The 20155-nt window shown below is 40.4% G+C and overlaps 1 protein-coding gene across 1 annotated transcript in view; it reads left to right on the top strand.

Annotated features, from left to right (window-relative positions):
• The window catches only part of ARHGAP42 (Rho GTPase activating protein 42), a 335206-nt gene that overhangs the window by 76752 nt on the left and 238299 nt on the right, over positions 1–20155 (top strand). Inside the window, exon 2 of the mRNA XM_004015979.6 lies at positions 6655–6750. Within this exon, the coding sequence (XP_004016028.2) occupies positions 6655–6750 (96 nt within the window). The remainder of the gene's footprint in view (positions 1–6654; positions 6751–20155) is intronic.

The raw sequence follows: 20155 nt of genomic DNA, 5'->3' as shown, positions 1-20155 counted from the left end.
GGCATATAGTAGAAAGAGCATCCAATTTTGGAACTAGAAGACCTGTTTAGGTTGGAGTTGACATCTTAGACCCTGGGTAACTTAAGTTATTACCTAAGTTTCCAGAACTTCAGCCCTCATAGCTTTGTGTGCTAATTAAGGAAAATATGTGAGAACTTGGAGCGAGTAAAATGTCTTACCGACACTGTTATCATTATTGTAAATGTATGTGAAAGCTTCTTGTAAATAGTAAAACATCTTCCTACCTTGGAAGATGGATAAGTAGATAACTCGTATTTTACATGTGGAAGGTTGGAGCATTTATCCATCTTGCAGAAATTAATGGTTTCAACAGGAGCTCTTATATAGATGATACGATAAGGCATACTTGGAATAGGTTCATTGATGGTAAAGTTTTCTGCCTTTAAAACACTATTTAAAATAAGGTGAATAACCTAGGTTCATGGATAACTTGGTAGAAGGTAAAATAGAGAAAGCACAGCAAGAGTGTCAGAGCATGTAGTGGGAGGTATAAAGGAGGAGATAATGCCAGGGTGGAAGGGATCAGGAAGAGCTTTTTGGAGGAAATAGGGACCTGAGTGAGAGAGAGAGAGAGAGAGAGAGAGAGAGATCTTGAATCAGAATGTGAGAGAAGACTCTGTCCTTACAAGGTGGAATAATGATATAAAAATAAGTATCAGAGACTGAGCAGTCTGCTTCTGGTGGTAACCAGTCCTCAGCTTGATGTGAGTCTTGTTGGACGGTTTTGGATGTGCAGGCGGAAGCTGCCTTTTGAAAGCTTCTGGACGTCTTGTTAATTTGGCCTTGCCTATTGTGTCATCCCACCTTTCCAGTCCCTGTTTCCATTGATTCCTCTGAGAAGCCTTGCACTATGCACTCAAGCTGGATTGTGCCCTTCTTTGCTACTTCTGTATGCAGAGCAGTTGTGGTTAAGTGGAGACTCTGCAGCCATTCTCCCTGAATCAAAATTCTTGCTCTATTCTTTACTGGCTTGAGCAACCTTGGGGACACCACTTAACCTCTCCGTGCCTCAGTTCCTTCATCTGTAAAACGGGAGTGATGATACCTACTTTGAGAGGCTGTTGTGACGATCAACGGCTTAATTTACATTAAGTTATAGGATGAGTTTCAGGCACATAGTAAGTTTTGTCTGCAGTGATATTGTTTTTATTAGCCTCTGTTGGAGGTTTTATCCATTGTCCTCTGATATGATTTATTTACATACCTCATGTCCCTACGGGGCTGTGCCCTTTTGAGAAAAAGACATATCTTGTTTTTATCTTTGTATACCCTTCATAGTCTACCTTCTGTACAGTAGTATGAAGATGATAATTCTACGACACATATGTCTGCTCCTGTGAATCTTACTTAAATCTAATCCCAGAGCAACCAGATTTCAAGAAAAACAGTCTTAGATCAGTGGACGGGCTGGTTGTACTTGTTCTAAGATAAATATAGCTAACATTGTGACAGTCATTCCATTGATACTTCTAAAGTAACAAGTAACTGCAGCTCTTAAGTGTATGTGTAAGGAGATGTAATTAAATATTTGCTAAGTGTTTTGTATTTCTCTAACGAGGTTGAAGTATTTCTAATTAAATGAAGCTTTAATGTTTTATTAGCATCATCTGATCATGGGTGCTACAGGTTAACTCCTTGATACAAAAACATTGCTGGCTAATTAGAGCCTACTGTAATTTCTTCAAAGTTATAATGTGAATACATGTGAAGACACCCTATGCTTAACTTGCAGGTTAGGTAAATAGAAAGGGCTGTGGTATGAGTGATGGTCATAGCATCTTTACTGTGTACAACTTTGACCCCTAGTAAATGATATTCCTCCCCCTTCACCTTGAATGTAGCCAGGATGGGATTTTTCCCTTGTCTGTCCTCAAGTTCTAATAGTTGCGAAGAAATAGGGAGAAGGAGACACTTGCCTACACTAGATTCTCTGCTTGTCATATTTTAGACACTCGATCTTTCATTTTGTATTTAAGAGAAATGTAACTCCTATCATTACACAATTTGAGAGTTTGAAATTCAACAATAAACTTTAAGAACTGAATTAGGTTTTACATCCAAGGTCTATGTAATCGTATGTAAATCAATTTTATTTATAAGGACCAGTACTTCTGTTTTGTGCATCTGAATGTTGTTTAGAAACTTTAGACAATTAGGGAAGAATGTGTTCCATGGAGTGATGTCAGTGAAAGGTGTTGTTCTTTTTAGTTCAGAATTGCACTCAGTAGGGGATGGAGTCAAGATTAAAAGTGTGATCTGGATTCCTCATTTTTCAGATTGATCCATATGATTGCCAGAAAATATCATAAGATAATGTCATATTTTTTACCTCATTGTTACTTTGGTTTTTGGAAAATGAGAACAAATGAAAGGAAAATGAGGATCCCAGGCACTTGAAGTTGAAAATAAGTTGTTTTTTGAACTTCCCCTGTATTTTTGGAATTAATCTGAACTAGTTGAGAACCATCTTTTCCTGTACAGTCCTGTCTCATTACGCTTCAAAAAGGATCATTCACGCATTCTTGATTCTATCCAGCATTGAAATAGATGCCCATCCCTCATGCAGAAACACTGAATAATCAGGTAGTCTGTGTTACGGCTTGATTGCAGTGCATCAAGAGAGAATTTGAAACTGCAATCAACAGACTACTATATTGAGCACTTGCCAAGGTTATCTGAGGCCGACTAGCTGCCAGCTTCATTCCTGAAAATTAAACGTTTCCTTTCTTTTCTGAGATGCTCAGCATGGAAATAGCCAACACTTTTAAAATGCTTTCGCTATGTGTCAGACACTGTTCTGAGTGCTTCATCTGTATTAACTCACTTAGTCCTCACAGTGACCCTGGGAGATGGGTTCTGTTCCACTTAACAGATGGGGTCCAGAGGGGCTATGAAGGTGGCCCACGGCCATGCCACACTGCCTGGTAGAGGTGGGAAGCCAGCCCACATCATCTGCCACTGGAGCCCATACTCTGGACTGATGGTGGGCTCCTGTGTTCTTCTTCTGGACGGGAATCTGTACAGTGTCCTCACTGAGATCTCAGTGAAAAGATGAAGCAGCTTGCCTTTCTCATTTGAGAAGCAAGGCCACGGGAAGCAAAGAATGGTCCTGGAAGACATGTTCTGTTGTGAGGATTTGTGTCAGGAGTTTCCTAGGACAGAACTTCCAGGTAGCTCCTTGAGTTTGCGGGGAGACGCACAGGAACTGGTGATGAGGGGAGAGAAGGAAGGCTATCTGTTCCAAGATTCCTAAGCTTCCTCATGCACCCGTATTACCCACTACCCCTTCTCTGCTGTAGGAATTCCATCTATGACTTCGAGTCCCAGTGTCTCAGGAACACAACACATCAGACTCCTAGGATAATTTTTCAGCCTGCATACAGCTTTGATTTGTTGGGTGTGTGTGTCTTCTCAGAACATTTGATACAGGTGTTAAGATTTCTTTACCCTTAGCCAGAGCTCTGTAATGTCAGGTAACTGCACACCTTTGCACGCATGGGTCCCTTCTGTCTGTTGTGTGCATACTCAGTAGCTTCAGTTGTGTCCCACTCTTTGCAACCCTATGGACTCCTCTGTCCATGCATACCGTCTCCAGGGGATCTTCCTGACGCAGAGACTGAACCCGAGTCTCCTGTATCTCCTGCATTGTAAGGTGGATTCTTTACTGCTGAGCCACTAGGGAAGCCCCTTTCTGTCCGAAAAATCACTTGACTCTCTCACCTTTTGAGCTGAGCTTGAAAAATAACAATTGATGACATTTATTAAGTTGCCTGGGGAGAAGAACATGGCAACCCGCTCCTGTATTCTTGCCTGGAGAATCCTGTGGACAGAGGAGCCTGGTGGGCTCCTGTCCACAGGGTTGCAGAGTTGGACATGACTGAAGTGACTTAGCAGCAGCAGCAAGTTGTCTAATATGTACCAGACACAGACCTCACTTCATGTTTATAACAACCTCTGAGATCCATATTGCTCCTTTGTTGCAAAGGTAAGAAAAGCAGGCCTTGTGAAGGTTGGGTGATTGCCTAAGGTCTCATAGCTAGCGCAGGAGGTCTAGTTCTGATGAAGCCTTTGTTTTCCTCATTGACTAACAATCCACTAGGGAGGCTGTTTCCAGTTTTTTTCCTGAGAACCCAAAGCAGGACCGTTCTTAAGCTGGCAGACAGACTGTTCCATTCCATTAAATTCAGAACACTTCTTAGGTAGATGTGCAGCTGGCCACAAACCTTCTTGGGGAGAAGGGTTAGTTTGTGAATAGTAACGCCCTCTTTCCAGAGCATGACTTATTTTTTCAAACAAGATTTAAGAAAATCTCAGTCTCTCATGTTTATGTGTGTGTGTGTTAAAAGCCTCTCTGAGGCTCAAGGCCTATGGTCTTCAGAATTGGTGGTGGTGGGGGTGTTGGTAATTTCTGGGTTCACAGAGGGCATTAAGTGACCTTCGTGCTTGGAGACCTAGTCTTCTGTGGGCCCTTACTGTGATTGGTAAGTGGGCTTGAGGTTTCTGAGTGGTGAGTTTTTACAGTTAAGTTCTGGTGTCAGGCCTAGACACCAGGCCACAGTTCTTCTCTTAAAAAAAAAAAAAAAGATTCCAATACTATTTACAGTGGTAAGGAGGAATTTACTCAGGACTTGCTATAGATATCAAGAGTGTTACAGTAGGGGAGAGGGTTCAGGTTCAGCTCTGAATGCAACAGGAGCAAATGAGGATTTATGCAGCCAAGGAACCCTCTGGGTGGTGGGCCCTGTCAGTGGATGGAAAATCACTAAGAGAAGATGTAAAGGGTGGGAGAGTTCTTGGCGGAGGCAGGTCGAGGACTTTAGTATCACAGGTGGGCTGAGGAACTTGGTCAGATATCAGGTCAGGAATCTGTCTACGCTGACTTGGCAGAATCTGTGCTAAAACTAGGATAGGGAGGCACAGTAAGGCGAGGGAGCCTAGGTAGAGGCCTGGACTAGATGGAGGCTCCGAGGAGCCTGACTGCAGACTGGTCAAGGAGAGGGTCTTCGTCAGGTGTGACTGCTTGAGTTCAATGGTAAGCATTCAGGGTGGCAGATATGAACCCCAGGAGATAACATTAAATGAAGTGTAGAGTGATGGCCGTTTCCACTGTGAAGTCTTGTTTTGAAATCAGAATAAAACTTCACCAAATTACCTCAACACGTATGAGATGCCTTTGTATAGAAAATTGACTTTGTGACTATGGATCTATGTTCCTCTTAAGTTTCTAACAGGCAAAAATCACGCATATGTGATGTGTTCCCATCTATCCACCTTTCTGTATCTCATATCATTTGATGTATAATAGCTGTGTTCAGTGGGCTTCCCTGGTGGCTCAACTGTAAAGAATCTGCCTGCAGTGCAGGAGACGTGGGTTGGATCCCTGGGTCAAGAAGATTCCCTGGAGAAAGAAATGGCAACTCACTCCAGTATACTTGGCTGGGAAATTCCATGGACAGAGGAGCCTGGTGGGCTACAGTCCATGGGGTCACAAAGAGTCAGACATGACTTAGCAGCTAAACCACTACCACCAGAGTGACTTCTAGAAAAATGAGTTTTCCTACTGGCACAGACTTCTGTGAAGGATTAGCATGGATGATCACAGTAGCCCTGAAAGGAGGGACCTTTCAAGCTGCCCTGATGCTGCACTGTCAGACTGATTTTTAATTTTAGTTAACAAACATAAATAGTGCTTATTGTTAGACTCTGTTCTAAACGCTTTGCAAGTGTTATGTTAATTAATCCTCAAAAGAACCCTATAAAGTGGTTATGCCACCGTTGTTCACTCTTTATAGATGAGGAAACAGAGGCCCAGAGGAGTTTAAAAAATTTGCTCAAGGTCACATAATGAGTAAATGGCAGGACTTGGATTTCAACCCAGGCTGCCTGGCTCCAGCGTCTGCATTCCTAGTCTCTGTTAGGGTGCATCCTAGGCTTTTGCCTCCCAGGGATTTACTTCTCATTATTCTGGGCTTTTCTTTATTCTCTCGATGAATAAAGCATTCTTCTTCTTCTGGATTTAGTTACTCTCTGGACTTTGTTCAGACTGAAGTCAGGACTGAGGAGTATGTTTAACATGAGGTCTCCTATAAATCACAAGGTTATTTGTAAACAACTTTTCAGATGTACTTTCAGCTTATAAGGAGAATGTGTTTATTGGTAAAAGAACATTCCCTATCTCCTCCACAGTCTGTGGAGAATAACATCAGTGACACTTTCTAATCAAAGATTCAATGCTTCCTCCCCACCAGTAGTAACCCCAGTAGAATTCTTTCCTTCTTCTTCTTCTTCTTCTTTTTTTTTTTTTTTTAACAAAAATGGTCCATTTGTAGTGAATGGTAATTCTTCGATAAAACCTTTGGGAGATTGACTTCCAGATAATGCACAACTAGCACCAAAACTTTTTTAAGTGGGCAGATCTCCTTTGGAAGCAGAACAGATCTAATCCCTAAAGCATTTCTTTTGTAGTCTCTTTAAATTTTGTTTAAATTTGTCAAGCTGGTATTGAAAAAGATTCTGGGTAATAAAGCATTAGCACCAAAATTATATAAATACATGTGGAAAATCTTGAGTATTTCATGGTATCTTCACCTTAGGATTTTTTTAAAACTGAAGTTTTTAAACTTTTAATTACAGATCTGTCTATGGCAGTACAGAAGTTTTCCCAGTCGCTGCAGGATTTCCAGTTTGAATGTATCGGTGATGCTGAAACAGATGATGAAATTAGTATTGGTAAGTACTGCTGTTTTTCAATATCCTAAGTAATAATTTTAAAAGTCTTACTTCAGATAATAACTTCATTGAAATCAAACAGATAACATACACCCAAATACTGCTGCTGCTGCTGCTAAGTCGCTTCAGTTGTGTCCGACTCTGTGCGACCCCATAGACGGCAGCCCTTCCTTCTCCAATGCATGAAAGTGAAAAGTGAAAGTGAAATCACTCAGTAAGTGTCCGACTCTTCGTAACCCCATGGACTGCAGCCTACCAGGCCCCTCCGTCCGTGGGATTTTCCAGGCAAGAGTACTGGAGTGGGTTGCCATTGCCTTCTCCGACCAATTACTAAGTATGTCAAATATTCTGACTTTGATAAAAGTGTAAGGGTGATTTTTGGTTGCTGTGGAAGAGTGTTATAAATTGTTTTAAAATTGAGGTCTGTGGTTTTTTCCATAAGGAAATTAATCATTGTATAATTCAGCTCAGCCCTTTGAGAAGATATGGATAGCATCCTTTTTTCTTGCCTAAAAGTGAATCATTCAGGGAATTCCTGGGCAGTCCAGTGGTTAAGACTCTTCATTCTCATTGCCCAGGGCCTGGTTCAATATCTGGTCTAGGAACTAAGATCCCACAGCAGCAGGTTGTAGCAAAAAAAAAAAAAAAAAAAAAAAAAAAAAAAGGGAAACAAAAGTGAATCATTCATTCAAACAAATACATATTGGTTATCTACTATTAAATATAAGGTATTAGTTTAAGAATTATCTCACTTTTAAAAATCTTACTGCTGATTTCTCTTTTAACTTCAGTATTTCTTTATAAAGAAAACAGTATTAGTCATGATGTGTTAACCAGTATTAGTGTAGAGCAGAGAACATTACTGAGATCAGGAGACTTGAGACCTAATCTGGTTTTCCCTCATATTTAGCAGTCCAGCCCTGGTGAAAGCATGCCCCTTCCTGAATCGGGTGGTTTCATTTCCCATTAGTGAAAAGGTTGGGTTTTGTGATCTCAAGTTTTATCTGTAGCTGAGTTTTTACTGGTTGAAGGTCTGGTTCATGTAGCATTCTTTCCCCCACATTTTAATAATCCCTACTTGTCAGTTTGTAGATATGGGGTCAATCTGTAGGTTGGGTTAGAGTCAGGCAGTCAGCTGTGCCGAGTGGCTTCAGTCGTGTCGGTCTCTTTGTGACCCCATGGACTGCAGCCCACCAGGATCCTCTGTCTATGGGATTTTCAAGGCAGTCAGGAGACTGTATAAAATATGTGTATACATTTTAGAGAATAATATATCAATTTACTCACATTCCAGATAAAAATAGAATATTGTAAGGATTTACAATAGACTCCTGAACTATAATATGTATATGATACACCTGGTTATATCATTAAATGCTGACTGTAATTCAGAAGATCTCAGGTGGAGTGTGGTTTCTGCACTTCTGACACACTTGAAGGCTGGTCCACGGACCTCTCTTTGAGTAGCAGGACTTTGAAATCCCTGACAGTTTCTCCACAATCTTATTTCTCTCGTTCTTCTGAATTTTCTTTTTCTTTTATAGTTTTGTCAGGTAAATACATATTTCTCAATATTTTTATTGTTTTTGAAAACCTAAAGTATCAAGTCCAAACCCCACTGTGAAAGGAAAGGGCTCTCAAGAAGAAAAGACGGAAGAGTTTCTGATTCCTCAGGCGGCTTTAGCTTGTGACAGTCACGAAGGTCCCTTCTGGAGAAGTCACCTGCCCGTCCGCAGACATGCAGCTCCTACTGTGTGGTTCACGTCGTATGGACTCTGCGTGACCAGGCCGGGCTCTTGCAGAGGCCCCTGCCAGGCAGTTGATGCTTTGCCCACCCCTTTGGGAACATTTGGTACTCGGGGTGTGGAGGTGGCTGGTGTTAGGATTGCCAGGGGCTCCCTCCGCCCTCAGGTTTGTGGAGGAGGGTGGCTAAGCCTGACTTTGGGGAGGTGTAGGTAGGGAGCCTCCCAGAAGGAGGAGAGGGCTGCCAGGTGGACCCCTGGCCATGTGACTTCCTATTTACAGGCGAGTGGGGCAGGATGCGTCAGGGGTCACGTGACACCCACCGCCGGAACGATGGCATCATCCTGCGTGTCACTTTGTGACGTCTCTATCATAAGTGTCTAGCCCCCAACATAGGTTTTGTAACACACAGCTCAGAGACAAAAGCTTAGACTGTATTACTAAAATGTTAATATAGTAGCATTGTTATTTAGAAAAAAGAACACCCACATACTCATATAATGGCAGTTGTTTCCACTTAGTAATGAGACTGCAAAAAGCAGAGACATTATTTTGCCAACAAAGGACCGTCTAGTCAAAGCTGTGGTTTTTCCAGTAGTCATGTATGGATGTGAGAGTTGGACCATAAAGAAAGCTGAGCACTGAAGAACTGATGCGTTTGAACTGTGGTGTTGGAGAAGACTGTTGAGAGTCCCTTAGACTACAAGGAGATCCAACCAGTCCATCGTAAAGGAAATCAGTCCTGAATATTCATTGGAAGGACTGATGCTGAAGCTGAAACTCCAATACTCTGGCCACCTGATGTGAGGAACTGACTCATTGAAGACCCTGATGCTGGGAAAGACTGAAGGCGGGAGCAGAAGGGGACGACAGAGGATGAGATGGTTGGATGGCATCACCGACTCAATGGACATGAGTTTGAGTAAGCTCCAGGATTTGGTGATAGACAGGGAGGCCTGGCATGCAGCAGTCCTTGGGGTTGCAAAGAGCTGGACATACCTGAGCGACTGAACTGAACTGAACTGAACTGAACTGAATGAGATTGTAAAGTGCAAGAAGACAGAGGCCAGATCTTTTCCTTTTTTTTTTTTCTTTCAGTCATTTCACTTTAGCACCTGATCCACAGTCTGACTCTTGGTAAACTCTTGGTTAAATTGTTGAATAAATGACATAATTTTGCCTATAAACTTTATTTTTTTCATTTATGTGTATCTTTTTCTAATATATATAGTTATACTGCATATAGCTATATATTATATATGATGTATTTCTTCTTTATAAAGAGATTTATAGCAAATACTTCTGGACTTCTATAGGTATTATACTTTTTCATTTTATGATTTTAAAATATTACATAGATTTTTATACATGAATTTATGAAATACTCTGGTACACTCAGGTTGCTTCTGGTTGGTCTTTTACTTTTTAACAGTACAATAAATACTGCTGCTGCTGCTGCTAAGTCATTTCTTCATAATTCCCGTTAAGTTTCTTACTTAAAAAACTTTTTTGAAGCCATACGGTGTAACAGCAGAGGTAGGGGACTTTAATCACTATGCTTTTCAACCTTGCAGGTGGGTCGATAGTAGGGAGTTTTCCCTGGTCGTGGTGAACTTGGTATCTCAACTGTGCTCTGTCTGTTTCCACTTTGACTGAATGGATGTTATTATTTTGGCTCTTGCAGTTTAGATTGGAAAGGTGTGAATTGATCACTATGTGAAGGCTTATGATTGTTGTTCAGTCGCTAAGTCGTGTTTGACTGTTTGTGACCCCGTTGACTGTAGTCTGTGAGGCTCCTCTGTCCATGGAATTCTCTAGGAGAGAAGACTGGAGTAGGTTGCCATGCCCTCCTCCAGGGGATCTTCCTGGTATCGAACTTGCATCTCCTGCATTGGCATGAGGATTCTTTACCACTGAACCACCAGGGAAGTGAAGACTGTGATAGGCAATGAATATTAAGTTCCAATGCTTTCAGGGCTTTTTGGAACTAGATCCAAGCTGGACAAATGGAAGGTGAATACTATATAGGGGAAAGATATTATTGCTCACTATTTTTAAATTGAGACTTATTTAGCTCCTACTGGGAATCTGATTTAAACACCAATGCTTTGATAGGAAAACTTAACTTAGAGCACAGAGATTTGTGAACAAAAATTATCTACGAAACTATTGTAAAAATATAGATATATTCCCATATCCTCACCATTCAGCACTTTTTATCCTTTTACTGCACCACCAAATGCACTGTAAATTGTTAAAAATACCTAGTATATAACAGAAAGTAAAAGACTGTGAGGCTAACACAGCTGTGTACCAAGGACAGTGATCTAGGAATGTATCCCTGAGGATAATGGATAAGGCTGGTGTGGATGGAGTGGAAGAACTATCCTTACCTTCGTCAGATCCAGTTCCACATGGAAAGATGCAAAATTTCGGCTGCCTTTAAAACAGCTTGTTGAAGCCCTAGTTTCAGGTTCTTCTTTATTCTTCTGACTTAATGAAAGAGGTGTGAAGTGGGGACAGCTGTGAAGGTTCGTGATGAGTGATAGTCACAATATCCTCAGCCAGAGCAGCCTTGAGACTTACAATGATGTAATCACTGCAAACAGTGACTTACAAAAAAGCTCCTCTTTTATAAGCAAGCAGTGTCTCTGAAAAATAGCTTATAAAGACATTTGTGGACTTTTCTGTGTACAAGTTATGGTGGTGAGAGTGGGTGGAAGATGAGTAAGATGTCTGCTTTCAGTGTGCTTATAGTAGAATAAAGTGAAAAACGGATTTTGAGCAAAGTAAGGAAAAGAGAGTGCTGTTACTGTATCAGGGTCGCAAGTGAACCTGTGCAAGCTGTTCCGGGAGTTCGTGAGACCCGTGGGCCTGTGTCTGTCCCGTAAATCAGACCCACTCTTCAGCGGTCCCCATCTGTTCCCACCCTTCTGGCTTTTTGCTCGCCTGTTTGTTTGTTTTCTTGGTGCCAGTGAGACAGTGCTGGCTCGGAAGGAAGCAAAATGGGATTAGTCGTCTGGGACCCAGTGGGGAATTCCTGTGGCTCACAGAACAGGTCAGTTGTTTCCAGAACTGAAGTCCTAAGCAGCACAGCACCCTGCACTCTACCTGGAACACCGCCTTCTCATCCTAGAGCAGCAAGAAACAAGTCCTCCTCCCTCTGAGGATGGTTGAGCTGCCTCTGAGCATTTGATTGCTTCCTTTTATCTGCCCACCACGGCGGCGCTGGCCCAGTGGGAGGCCATCCAGCTTAACTTCTGGCAGCTGTTCTAATTTTCCACTTTTTATGCTGCTTTGTTTTTCTGGACTGAGGAAAGACGCTGAGTTAGCAATAAGTTAGGACTTGATTAGCTGGACACTTGGGGCTTAGAAACTGATGATGGAAGAGAGAAGAGTGATCACAAACTGGCGTAACAGTCAGTGCTCCTCAAATAACATATTTATATGGTTAGCTGTTGTGTAGTCTCTCTTTGTGACCCCAGGCTCCTTTATCCATGGGATTTCCCAGGCAAGAATACCATTTGCCATTTCCTTCTCCAGGGTATTTTCCTGGACCAGGATTTGAACGTGTGTCCTGCATTGGCAAGCAGATTCTTTACCACTGGGGCAGACTGGATACAAAATGTATCTATTGCATAACCATAATTATACAGAAGATAATACCTGCTGCATTGACCCTGGTACATACCTGGAAACTGGTGATGTTATGTGTCCATCCCTAAAACCTTACTACTAGTAGTTAATAAAATACTCTCTACAGAACATAAAAACACTGTTCTTTTGAAAACTCTATAGTGGTTCATTCAAGCAAGTAGAAGCTCAAAGATATTACAGTGAATCTGTCTGAGGTGGTGGTTTTTACTTGGTTAATTTAGCACTTTAGAATATGGGATAATAAAGGTCTGTAAATCTTAGTATATCACTTCAGAATTTATGGACCAAGTTTGGGGCTTGCAAGTAACTATATATTTTTTCCTGCCTACTCAGTGCCTATAGTTTGAAAACACTTTTAATCAAGTCTTAAAAGAAGTCTAGATTAAAAACAAAATCAAATAAAAATCAAATATTGTTAGTCATGCTGAACCAGTGCCAGTAAAAATATTAGTCATTAATATGAAGCAAAGCTCATTCATTCTATGTAATCTTGGAAACTATTGGAAAGTCCAGTTGTGGTTTGTTATAAACAGCTTGGTTAATGATGTTCTGTGATGGCCTATTGCAGTGCTCAGGAAAGTCCTGGCCCATCCATATGACCTTTGCACTCAAGAGATTAAACATTTACCAAGAAGGAGAGGCAGTTTGCTAGTAAATATTTTAGGTGGGGACTTACTCCTTTAGACACACCTAAAGAGAAAATTCCTGTGGTAGAGACAGACAGGCAACATCGAACCTCTTGTCAACTAAGGTTATTGCTCTTAACTCAGAGTGGAGAAATGAGGCCATCAAGTAGGTGATTCAGATCAAAATATATTTCATAATAATTGTCCAGATAGGTCTGACATAACTCATGTGTCTGTGTTCAGGTCTCTGTTTTGAATGCAGATATGCAGACATAGCCATAACAGTGGTGAGTGCTTAATAGTTCTTAGAATGAAGAGCATAATATATTTTTTAAAAGCCCTTTTACATGAAAGTCTACATGTGACTCATATGTGTACATACTGACAGTTGGTAACTTGAACTCTTAAGTTTTCTATACTGAATTGGCTGGAGTGTGCCTTATATTTTGAATTCTTTTCTGGCTTTAAGAGACTGCACTGAAAGTTAAGATTATAGGAGACGAATTTAAAATACTGACCTTTTATGTCACAGGGACTTTATTGTATCTTCCTGAGCAAACAGTGTTTTACCCAGGTGCAAATATTTGTTGTTAGATTACTTTTCTGAAGCTAAGTGTGCACCAGTATAACACAGTGATTAAGTGAAATTGCCTGAGAATACGAACAGAAGCCTGAAACTGATCATGAATGCCTTCTCAGAGGGTGTGAAGTAGAAGACATTTTTCAGGGAAGTATTTGAAAATTTTCATTTTCCTTGTTAGAGGAATTGTGCTTAGTTGCTCAGTCGTGTTAGACTTTTTGCAACTCCATAGATTGTAGCCTGCCAGGTTTCTCTGTCCATGGAATTCTTCAGGCAAGAATCCTGGAGTGAGTAGCCATTCCCTTTTCCAGGGGATCTTCCAGACCCAGGGATTGAACGCAGGTCTCCTGCATTGCAGGCTGGGGGCAAATGCATAAATCTTTATCAAATACATCCATTGCCTTTGAGAATACATCTGTTAGGTCTCATGGAAAGGTAGTGTTTGATCAAATTTTCCAAGTGATAAACAAGAATATGGTCTAGTGTGGGTGGTATGCAAACAGTTTTCTTTGTGTGTTTTGAGAGGATTCCTTTATAGAATAGAAACACTTTGAGAAATAGTAACCTATATTTCAGGTTAAAAGGATCAATATATTTATAAATCTCAGGAAATTCACTTAAACAATAAAACATAAATCATAAATGATTTTAGCTAAGAAAAACACCTATTTTCTTCAAGTTAAACTAATAAAATTCAGTTATTAAGCTACTAAATTGAAAATGCTTCTGTAAAGATTTTCCTAAGGATTCAGTTATGAGCTAGAAATCCTCATCCATAGAGATCACTGTTATCTGCTGATGGCAGGATGCATAAGGTAGAGCATGGCCTGAAACTCTTCTTGGGCCTCTCTCAGGAAAAAGTTAGCAAACCAGAGACAATGCCATTACCAACCACAAGTGAACTCTTAAAAAAAAAAAAAAAAAACCCTGCGATTTTATTAAATTCTAGGAAACAAATTACCTTCTCATTTGCTGAGTCAAAAGAAAATCCATCAGTTATTACAGACCTTCATTACAACCCACTTAAATGTGGTTATATAAATCAGGAAGTCCTCTATTAAAGTGGAACATTTCCAAATGCCTAAATTGTTTATATAAATAACATTTTCTTTTGAACTCTGTGGAGAAAGCATATTTGACTTTTTATGGCTCTCAGTTGGACAATTGAATTATTGTTTTCCATTTTCTTTTACCACCCTTATTTTTGCACCCACACAGAAACCACCCACAATTAAGGATTGAAACAGCTGGGAAAGTTGCACATTTCAGGTGGAGTTCCTGTCTTTAAAAAAACATGCCATTTTAGAGAGATGTTTTCATCATATTATCTCTATATTTTAAAGAACTTTATTTGATTTAATTTGAAATTCAAAGGCTTAGACTGTTTTTCCAGAATCTGAAATAAAAAAGAGAAACTTTTCATGTTAAAAGGCACATCTGAAAGAAAAAAATTTGTCTTTTAATTTACTGATGTACATTAGAACCCCTTTCTGTCTTCTGTGATTTGTTCTACTAAACAAAATGTGGTTGGCTTTTTCACAGAAAACGCAAGTCTCTTATCTTCTCCAGCAAATTATATGTTCTTTGAGGTCAGAAAGTTTTCTCACATTTAGATTCCTGCAAAATTCTTTAGCACCTTGTTTGTAGCAGAAGCTTACTAAATATTTATTGCATGAAAATCCACCTGGAAAATCTAGTAAGTGTTTATACAAACAAATCACTTTAAGGTACATAAATAAAGTTTTAGGATCATATGTTAAAAAATAAAATATGTACATATTTGCGTATATCTAGATGATTCTTTTCAGCATGTTAATAAACTAAATTTTGAGAGAGAAAATAGTGTATATATAGTCATCCCTCAAAGGGTTGGTTTCAGGAGCTTTCATGGATACCAAAATTCTTAGATGCTCAAGCCCCTTATGTAAAGTGGTGTAGTGTTTGCATGTAACTTACACAGTCCTCTTGTGTATATTCTTTGTTATCTCTAGTTTAGTTATAATACCTGACACAATATAAACACTACGCAAGTAGTTGTAATTTATAGGTGCCAGCAAGTGGTAAATTCAGGTTTTGCTTATTGAAAAATTTTGGAATTTTTTATATCCTCAAATATTTTCAGTTCACAGTTGGTTGAATCTGACTGAGGGTGCTGAACCTGTGGATACAGAGAGTCGACTGTATTTATTCACAAATATAGCACAGACATATATGCAGCTTTTGCATATAATTGAGAATGATTTGAAACAAATATCTTAATATTTGTAAATATCGGGACCAGAGCTAAATGTTTTCATGTTCTTTCGTTTATTCAATGTTTGCTGACTACCTATTAGGTGAGCAGCTCTGTGCCCATCTCCAGTGACCTGGTGGAGAAAGAGTAGTCAGAGCTTTTGCCCTCGTGGAGTGTACAGACTAAGGGATAAACTGGGAGCAGTATCTTTTCTTTAGAGGACGACATGACTTAAAAAAGGCTTATTTCAGTGTGATTACAGGTTTGCTGATTACTTTCCTTATGTAGGGGGCTTCCCAGGTGGTGCAGTGGTAAGGAATCCACCTGCCAATGCAGGAGACACAAGAGATGTGTGGAGGAGGAAGTGGCATCCTATTCCAATATTCTTACCTGGAAAATTCCCTAGACAGAGCAACCTGGTGGGCTACTGTCCATGGGACTGCAGAAAGTTGTACATGACTTAGTATGCACACACAAAAGCTTCTTTATATGGAGCAAAGGGAATCTTTAGAAATTGGTAAGTAACTTGTGCTGAGCAAGCCAGGGTGATTGGTTCACCTAGGCCTTATTTTTTGGGAGAGCCAGCGTGGAAACTTAAGTTTTGGCTTGCTGATGTGGAGTTTTGCAGTTAGCAGAGTTCAGTCGCTCAGTCATGTCCAACTCTTTGGGACACCATGGACTGCAGGACAACAGGATTCCCTGTCCATCACCAACTCCCGAAAGATAGAAAGATAGAAGTGAAGTCGCTCAGTCATGTCTGGCTCTTTGCACCCTGTGGACTGTAGCCTACCAGGTTCTTCTGTCCATGGGATTTTCCAGGCAAGAATACTGGAGTGGGTTGCCATTTCCTTCAACAGAAGCTTGCTCAAACTCATGTCTGTCGAGTTGGTGATGCCATCCAACCATCTCATCCTTTGTTGTCCCCTTCTCCTCCTGCCTTCAATCTTTCCCAGCATCAGGGTCTTTTCCAAGGAGTCAGTTCTTCACATCAGGTGGCCAAAGTATTGGAGTTTCAGTATCAGCCTCAGTCCTTCCAATGAATATTCAGGATTGATTTCCTTTAGGATTGACTGGTTTGATCTCCTTGTAGTCCAAGGGACTGTCAAGAGTCTTTTCCAACAGCACAGTTCAAAAGCATCAGTTCTTTGGCACTCAACTTTATAGTCCAACTCTCACATCCATACATGGCCACTGGAAAAACCATAGCTTTGACTAGACAGACATTTGTTGGCAAAATGATGTCTATGCTTTTTAATATGCTGTCTAGGTGACATAACTTTTCTTCTAAGGAGCAAGTGTCTTTTAATTTCATGCCTGCAGTCACCATCTGCAGTGATTTTGGAACCCAAAAAAAGTCTCACTGTTTCCATTGTTTCTCCATCTCTTTACTATTGAGTAATGGGACCGGATACCATATCTTAGTTTTCTGAATGTTGAGTTGTAAGCGAACTTTTTCTCTTTGCTGTTTCGCTTTCATCTAGAGGCTCTTTAGTTCCTCTTCACTTTCTGCCGTGAGGTTGGTATCATCTGTATATCTGGGGTTATTGATATTTCTCCCAGCAATCATGATTCCAGCTTGTACTTCATCCAGCCTGGCATTTTGCATGATGTACTCTGGCATAGAAGTTAAATAAGCAGGATGACAATATACAGCCTTCAAGTACTGCTTTCCAAATTTGGGACCAGTCTGTTGTTCCAGGTCTGGTTCTAACTGTTGCTTCTTGACCTGCTACAGATTTCTTGGGAGGCGGGTTAAGGTGGACTGGTTTTCCCATCTCGTGAAGAATTTTTCACAGTTTGCTGTGATCTACATAGGAAATGGCTTTGGTATAGTCAATAAAGCAGAAATAGATGTTTTTCTGGAAATCTGTTGGGTTTTCTATGATCCAGCAGATGTTGGCAATTTGATCTCTGGTTCCTCTGCCTTTTCTAAATCCAGCTTAAACATCTGGAAGTTCATGGTTCATGTACTGTTGAAGCCTGGCTTGGAGAATTTTGAGCATGACTTGGCTAGCACATCAGATGAGTGAAATTGTGCAGTAGTTTGAACATTCTTTGGCATTGTCTTTCTTTGGGACTGGAATGAAAACTGACTTTTTCCAGTCCTGTGGCCACTGCTGAGTTTTCCAAATTTGTTGGCATATTGAGTACAGCACTTTCACAGCATCAACTTTTAGGATTTTAAATAGCTCAGTTGGAATTTTCATCTCCACTGGCTTTGTTCGTAGTGATGCTTCCTAAGGGCCACTTGACTTCGCACTCCAAGATGTCTGGTTCTAGGTGCGTGATCACACCATCCTAGTTATCTGGGTCATTAAGACCTTTTCTGTATAATTCTTCTGTGTATTCTTGCAACCTATTAATATCTTCTGCTTCTATTAGGTCCTTACTGTTTCTGTCCTTTGTTATCCTCATCTTTGCATGAAATGTTCCCTTGGTATCTCCAATTTTCTCAAAGAGATCTCTAGTCTTTTCCATTCTATTGTTTGCATTGATCACTAATTCTTTGTGTTGACCACTGAGGAAGGCTTCCTTATCCCTCCTTGCTAGTCTTTGGAACTCTGCATTCAAATGGTTATCTCTTTCCTTTTCTCCTTTGCCTTTTGCCTCTCTTCTTTTCTCAGCTATTTGTAAGGCCTCCTCAGACAACTATTTTGCCTTTTGCATTTTTTTCCCCTTGGGGATGGTCTTGATTGCTGCCTCCTATACAGTGTCACAAACCTCTGTCCATAGTTCTTAAGGCATTCTGTCTATCAGATCTAATCCCTTGAATCTATTTGTCACTTCCACTATATAATTGTAAGGGATTTGATTTAGGTCAAAGTGGTTTTCCCTACTTTTTCCAATTTAAGTCTGATTTTGGCAATAAGGAATTCATGATTTGAGCCACAGTCAGCTCCCGGTCTTCTTGTTGCTGACTGTATAGAGCTTCTCCATCTTTGGCTGCAAAGAATATAATCAATCTGATTTCGGTGTTGACCATCTGGTGATGTCCATGTGTAGCGTCTTCTCTTGTGTTGTTGGAAGAGGATGTTTGCTATGACCAGTGTGCTCTCTTGGCAAATCTGTTAGCCTTTGCCCTGCTTCCTTTTGTACTCCAAGGCCAAATTTGCCTGTTATTCCAGGTATCTCTTGACTTCCTATTTTTGCGTTCCAGTCCCCTATAATGAAAAGGATCACTTTTTTGGGTGTTAGTTCTAAAAGGTCTTGTAGGTCTTCATAGAACTGTTCAACTTCAGCTTCTTCAGCATTACTGGTTGGGGCATAGACTTGGATTACCATGACATTGAATGGTTTGTCTTGGAAACAAACAGAGGTCATTCCTTTGTTTTTGAGATTACACCCAAATATTGCATTTTAGACTTTTTGTTGACTATGATGGCTACTCCATTTCTTCTGAACGATTCTTGCCTACATGGTCATCTGAGTTAAATTTGTCCATTCCAGTCCATTTTAGTTCACTGACTCCTAAAATGTCAATGTTCACTCTTGCCATCTCCTATTTGACCACTTCCAATTTACCTTGAATCATGGACCTAACATTCCAGGTTCCTATGCAATATTGTTCTTTTCAGTATAGGACTTTACTTCCATCACCAGTCACATCCACCCCTGGGCTTGTTTTTGCTTTGGCTTTGTGGAGTTTTGCACAGGTGACCCCATTTTCAGCCTTAGCTGATTATTTTAACCAGCCAAAGAACCAGAGATTAGAGTATGAAACTTGATTTTGTAGCTTTCTTCCATTCTTTTTGACCTGTTCATGCTTCTATTTCCTATTGATGAAACTTATTTATTCTCTAGATATTCAAGTACTAACCATATCTAAGTTACCGTCTGTGGTTTAAGTAATTTGTATTTGTTTTCACTGGATGCATGTGTGCATGCTAAGTTGCTTAAATTGAGTCTGACTGTGTGTTGCCCTGTGTGCTGTAGTCTGCTAGGCTCCTCTGTCCATAGGATTTTCATGGTGAGAGTACTGGAGTGGGTCGCCATTTCCTTCTCCAGGGGATCTTCCCAACCCAGGGATCAAACTCATGTCTTTTAAGTCACATGCTTTGGTGAGTCATCTGGGAAACCCTTTCCTTGGGTGACCAACATTAAATAACAGTTACAGTTCAGTCACTATTGTGTCAAATGCTATAAATGCAAACTACATTATGCTAAGGGAACATATTTAAGTTAGACGAGGGCTGAAAGTGAAAGAGGAGAGTGAAAAAGCTGCCTTGAAACTCAACATTCAAAAACTAAGATTATGACATCAGTGCCATCACTTCATGGTGAATAGATGGGGAAACAGTGGAATCAGTGAGAGACTTTATTTTCTTGGGCTCCAAAATCACTGCAGATGGTGACTGCAGCCATGAAGTTAAAAGACGCTTGCTACTTGGAAGAAAAGTTATGACCAACCTAGATAGTATATTCAAAAGCAGAGACATTACTTTGCCGACTAAGGTCCATCTAGTCAAGGCTACGGTTTTTCCAGTAGTCATGTATGGATGTGAGAGTTGGACTATAAAGAAAGCTGAGTGCCGAAGAATTGATGCTTTTGAACTGTGGTGTTGGAGA

This window comes from Ovis aries, chromosome 15 (genome assembly GCF_016772045.2).
Source record: "Ovis aries strain OAR_USU_Benz2616 breed Rambouillet chromosome 15, ARS-UI_Ramb_v3.0, whole genome shotgun sequence".
Classification (NCBI taxonomy): domain Eukaryota; kingdom Metazoa; phylum Chordata; class Mammalia; order Artiodactyla; family Bovidae; genus Ovis; species Ovis aries.
This window is presented reverse-complemented; position numbering and strand designations above follow the sequence as displayed.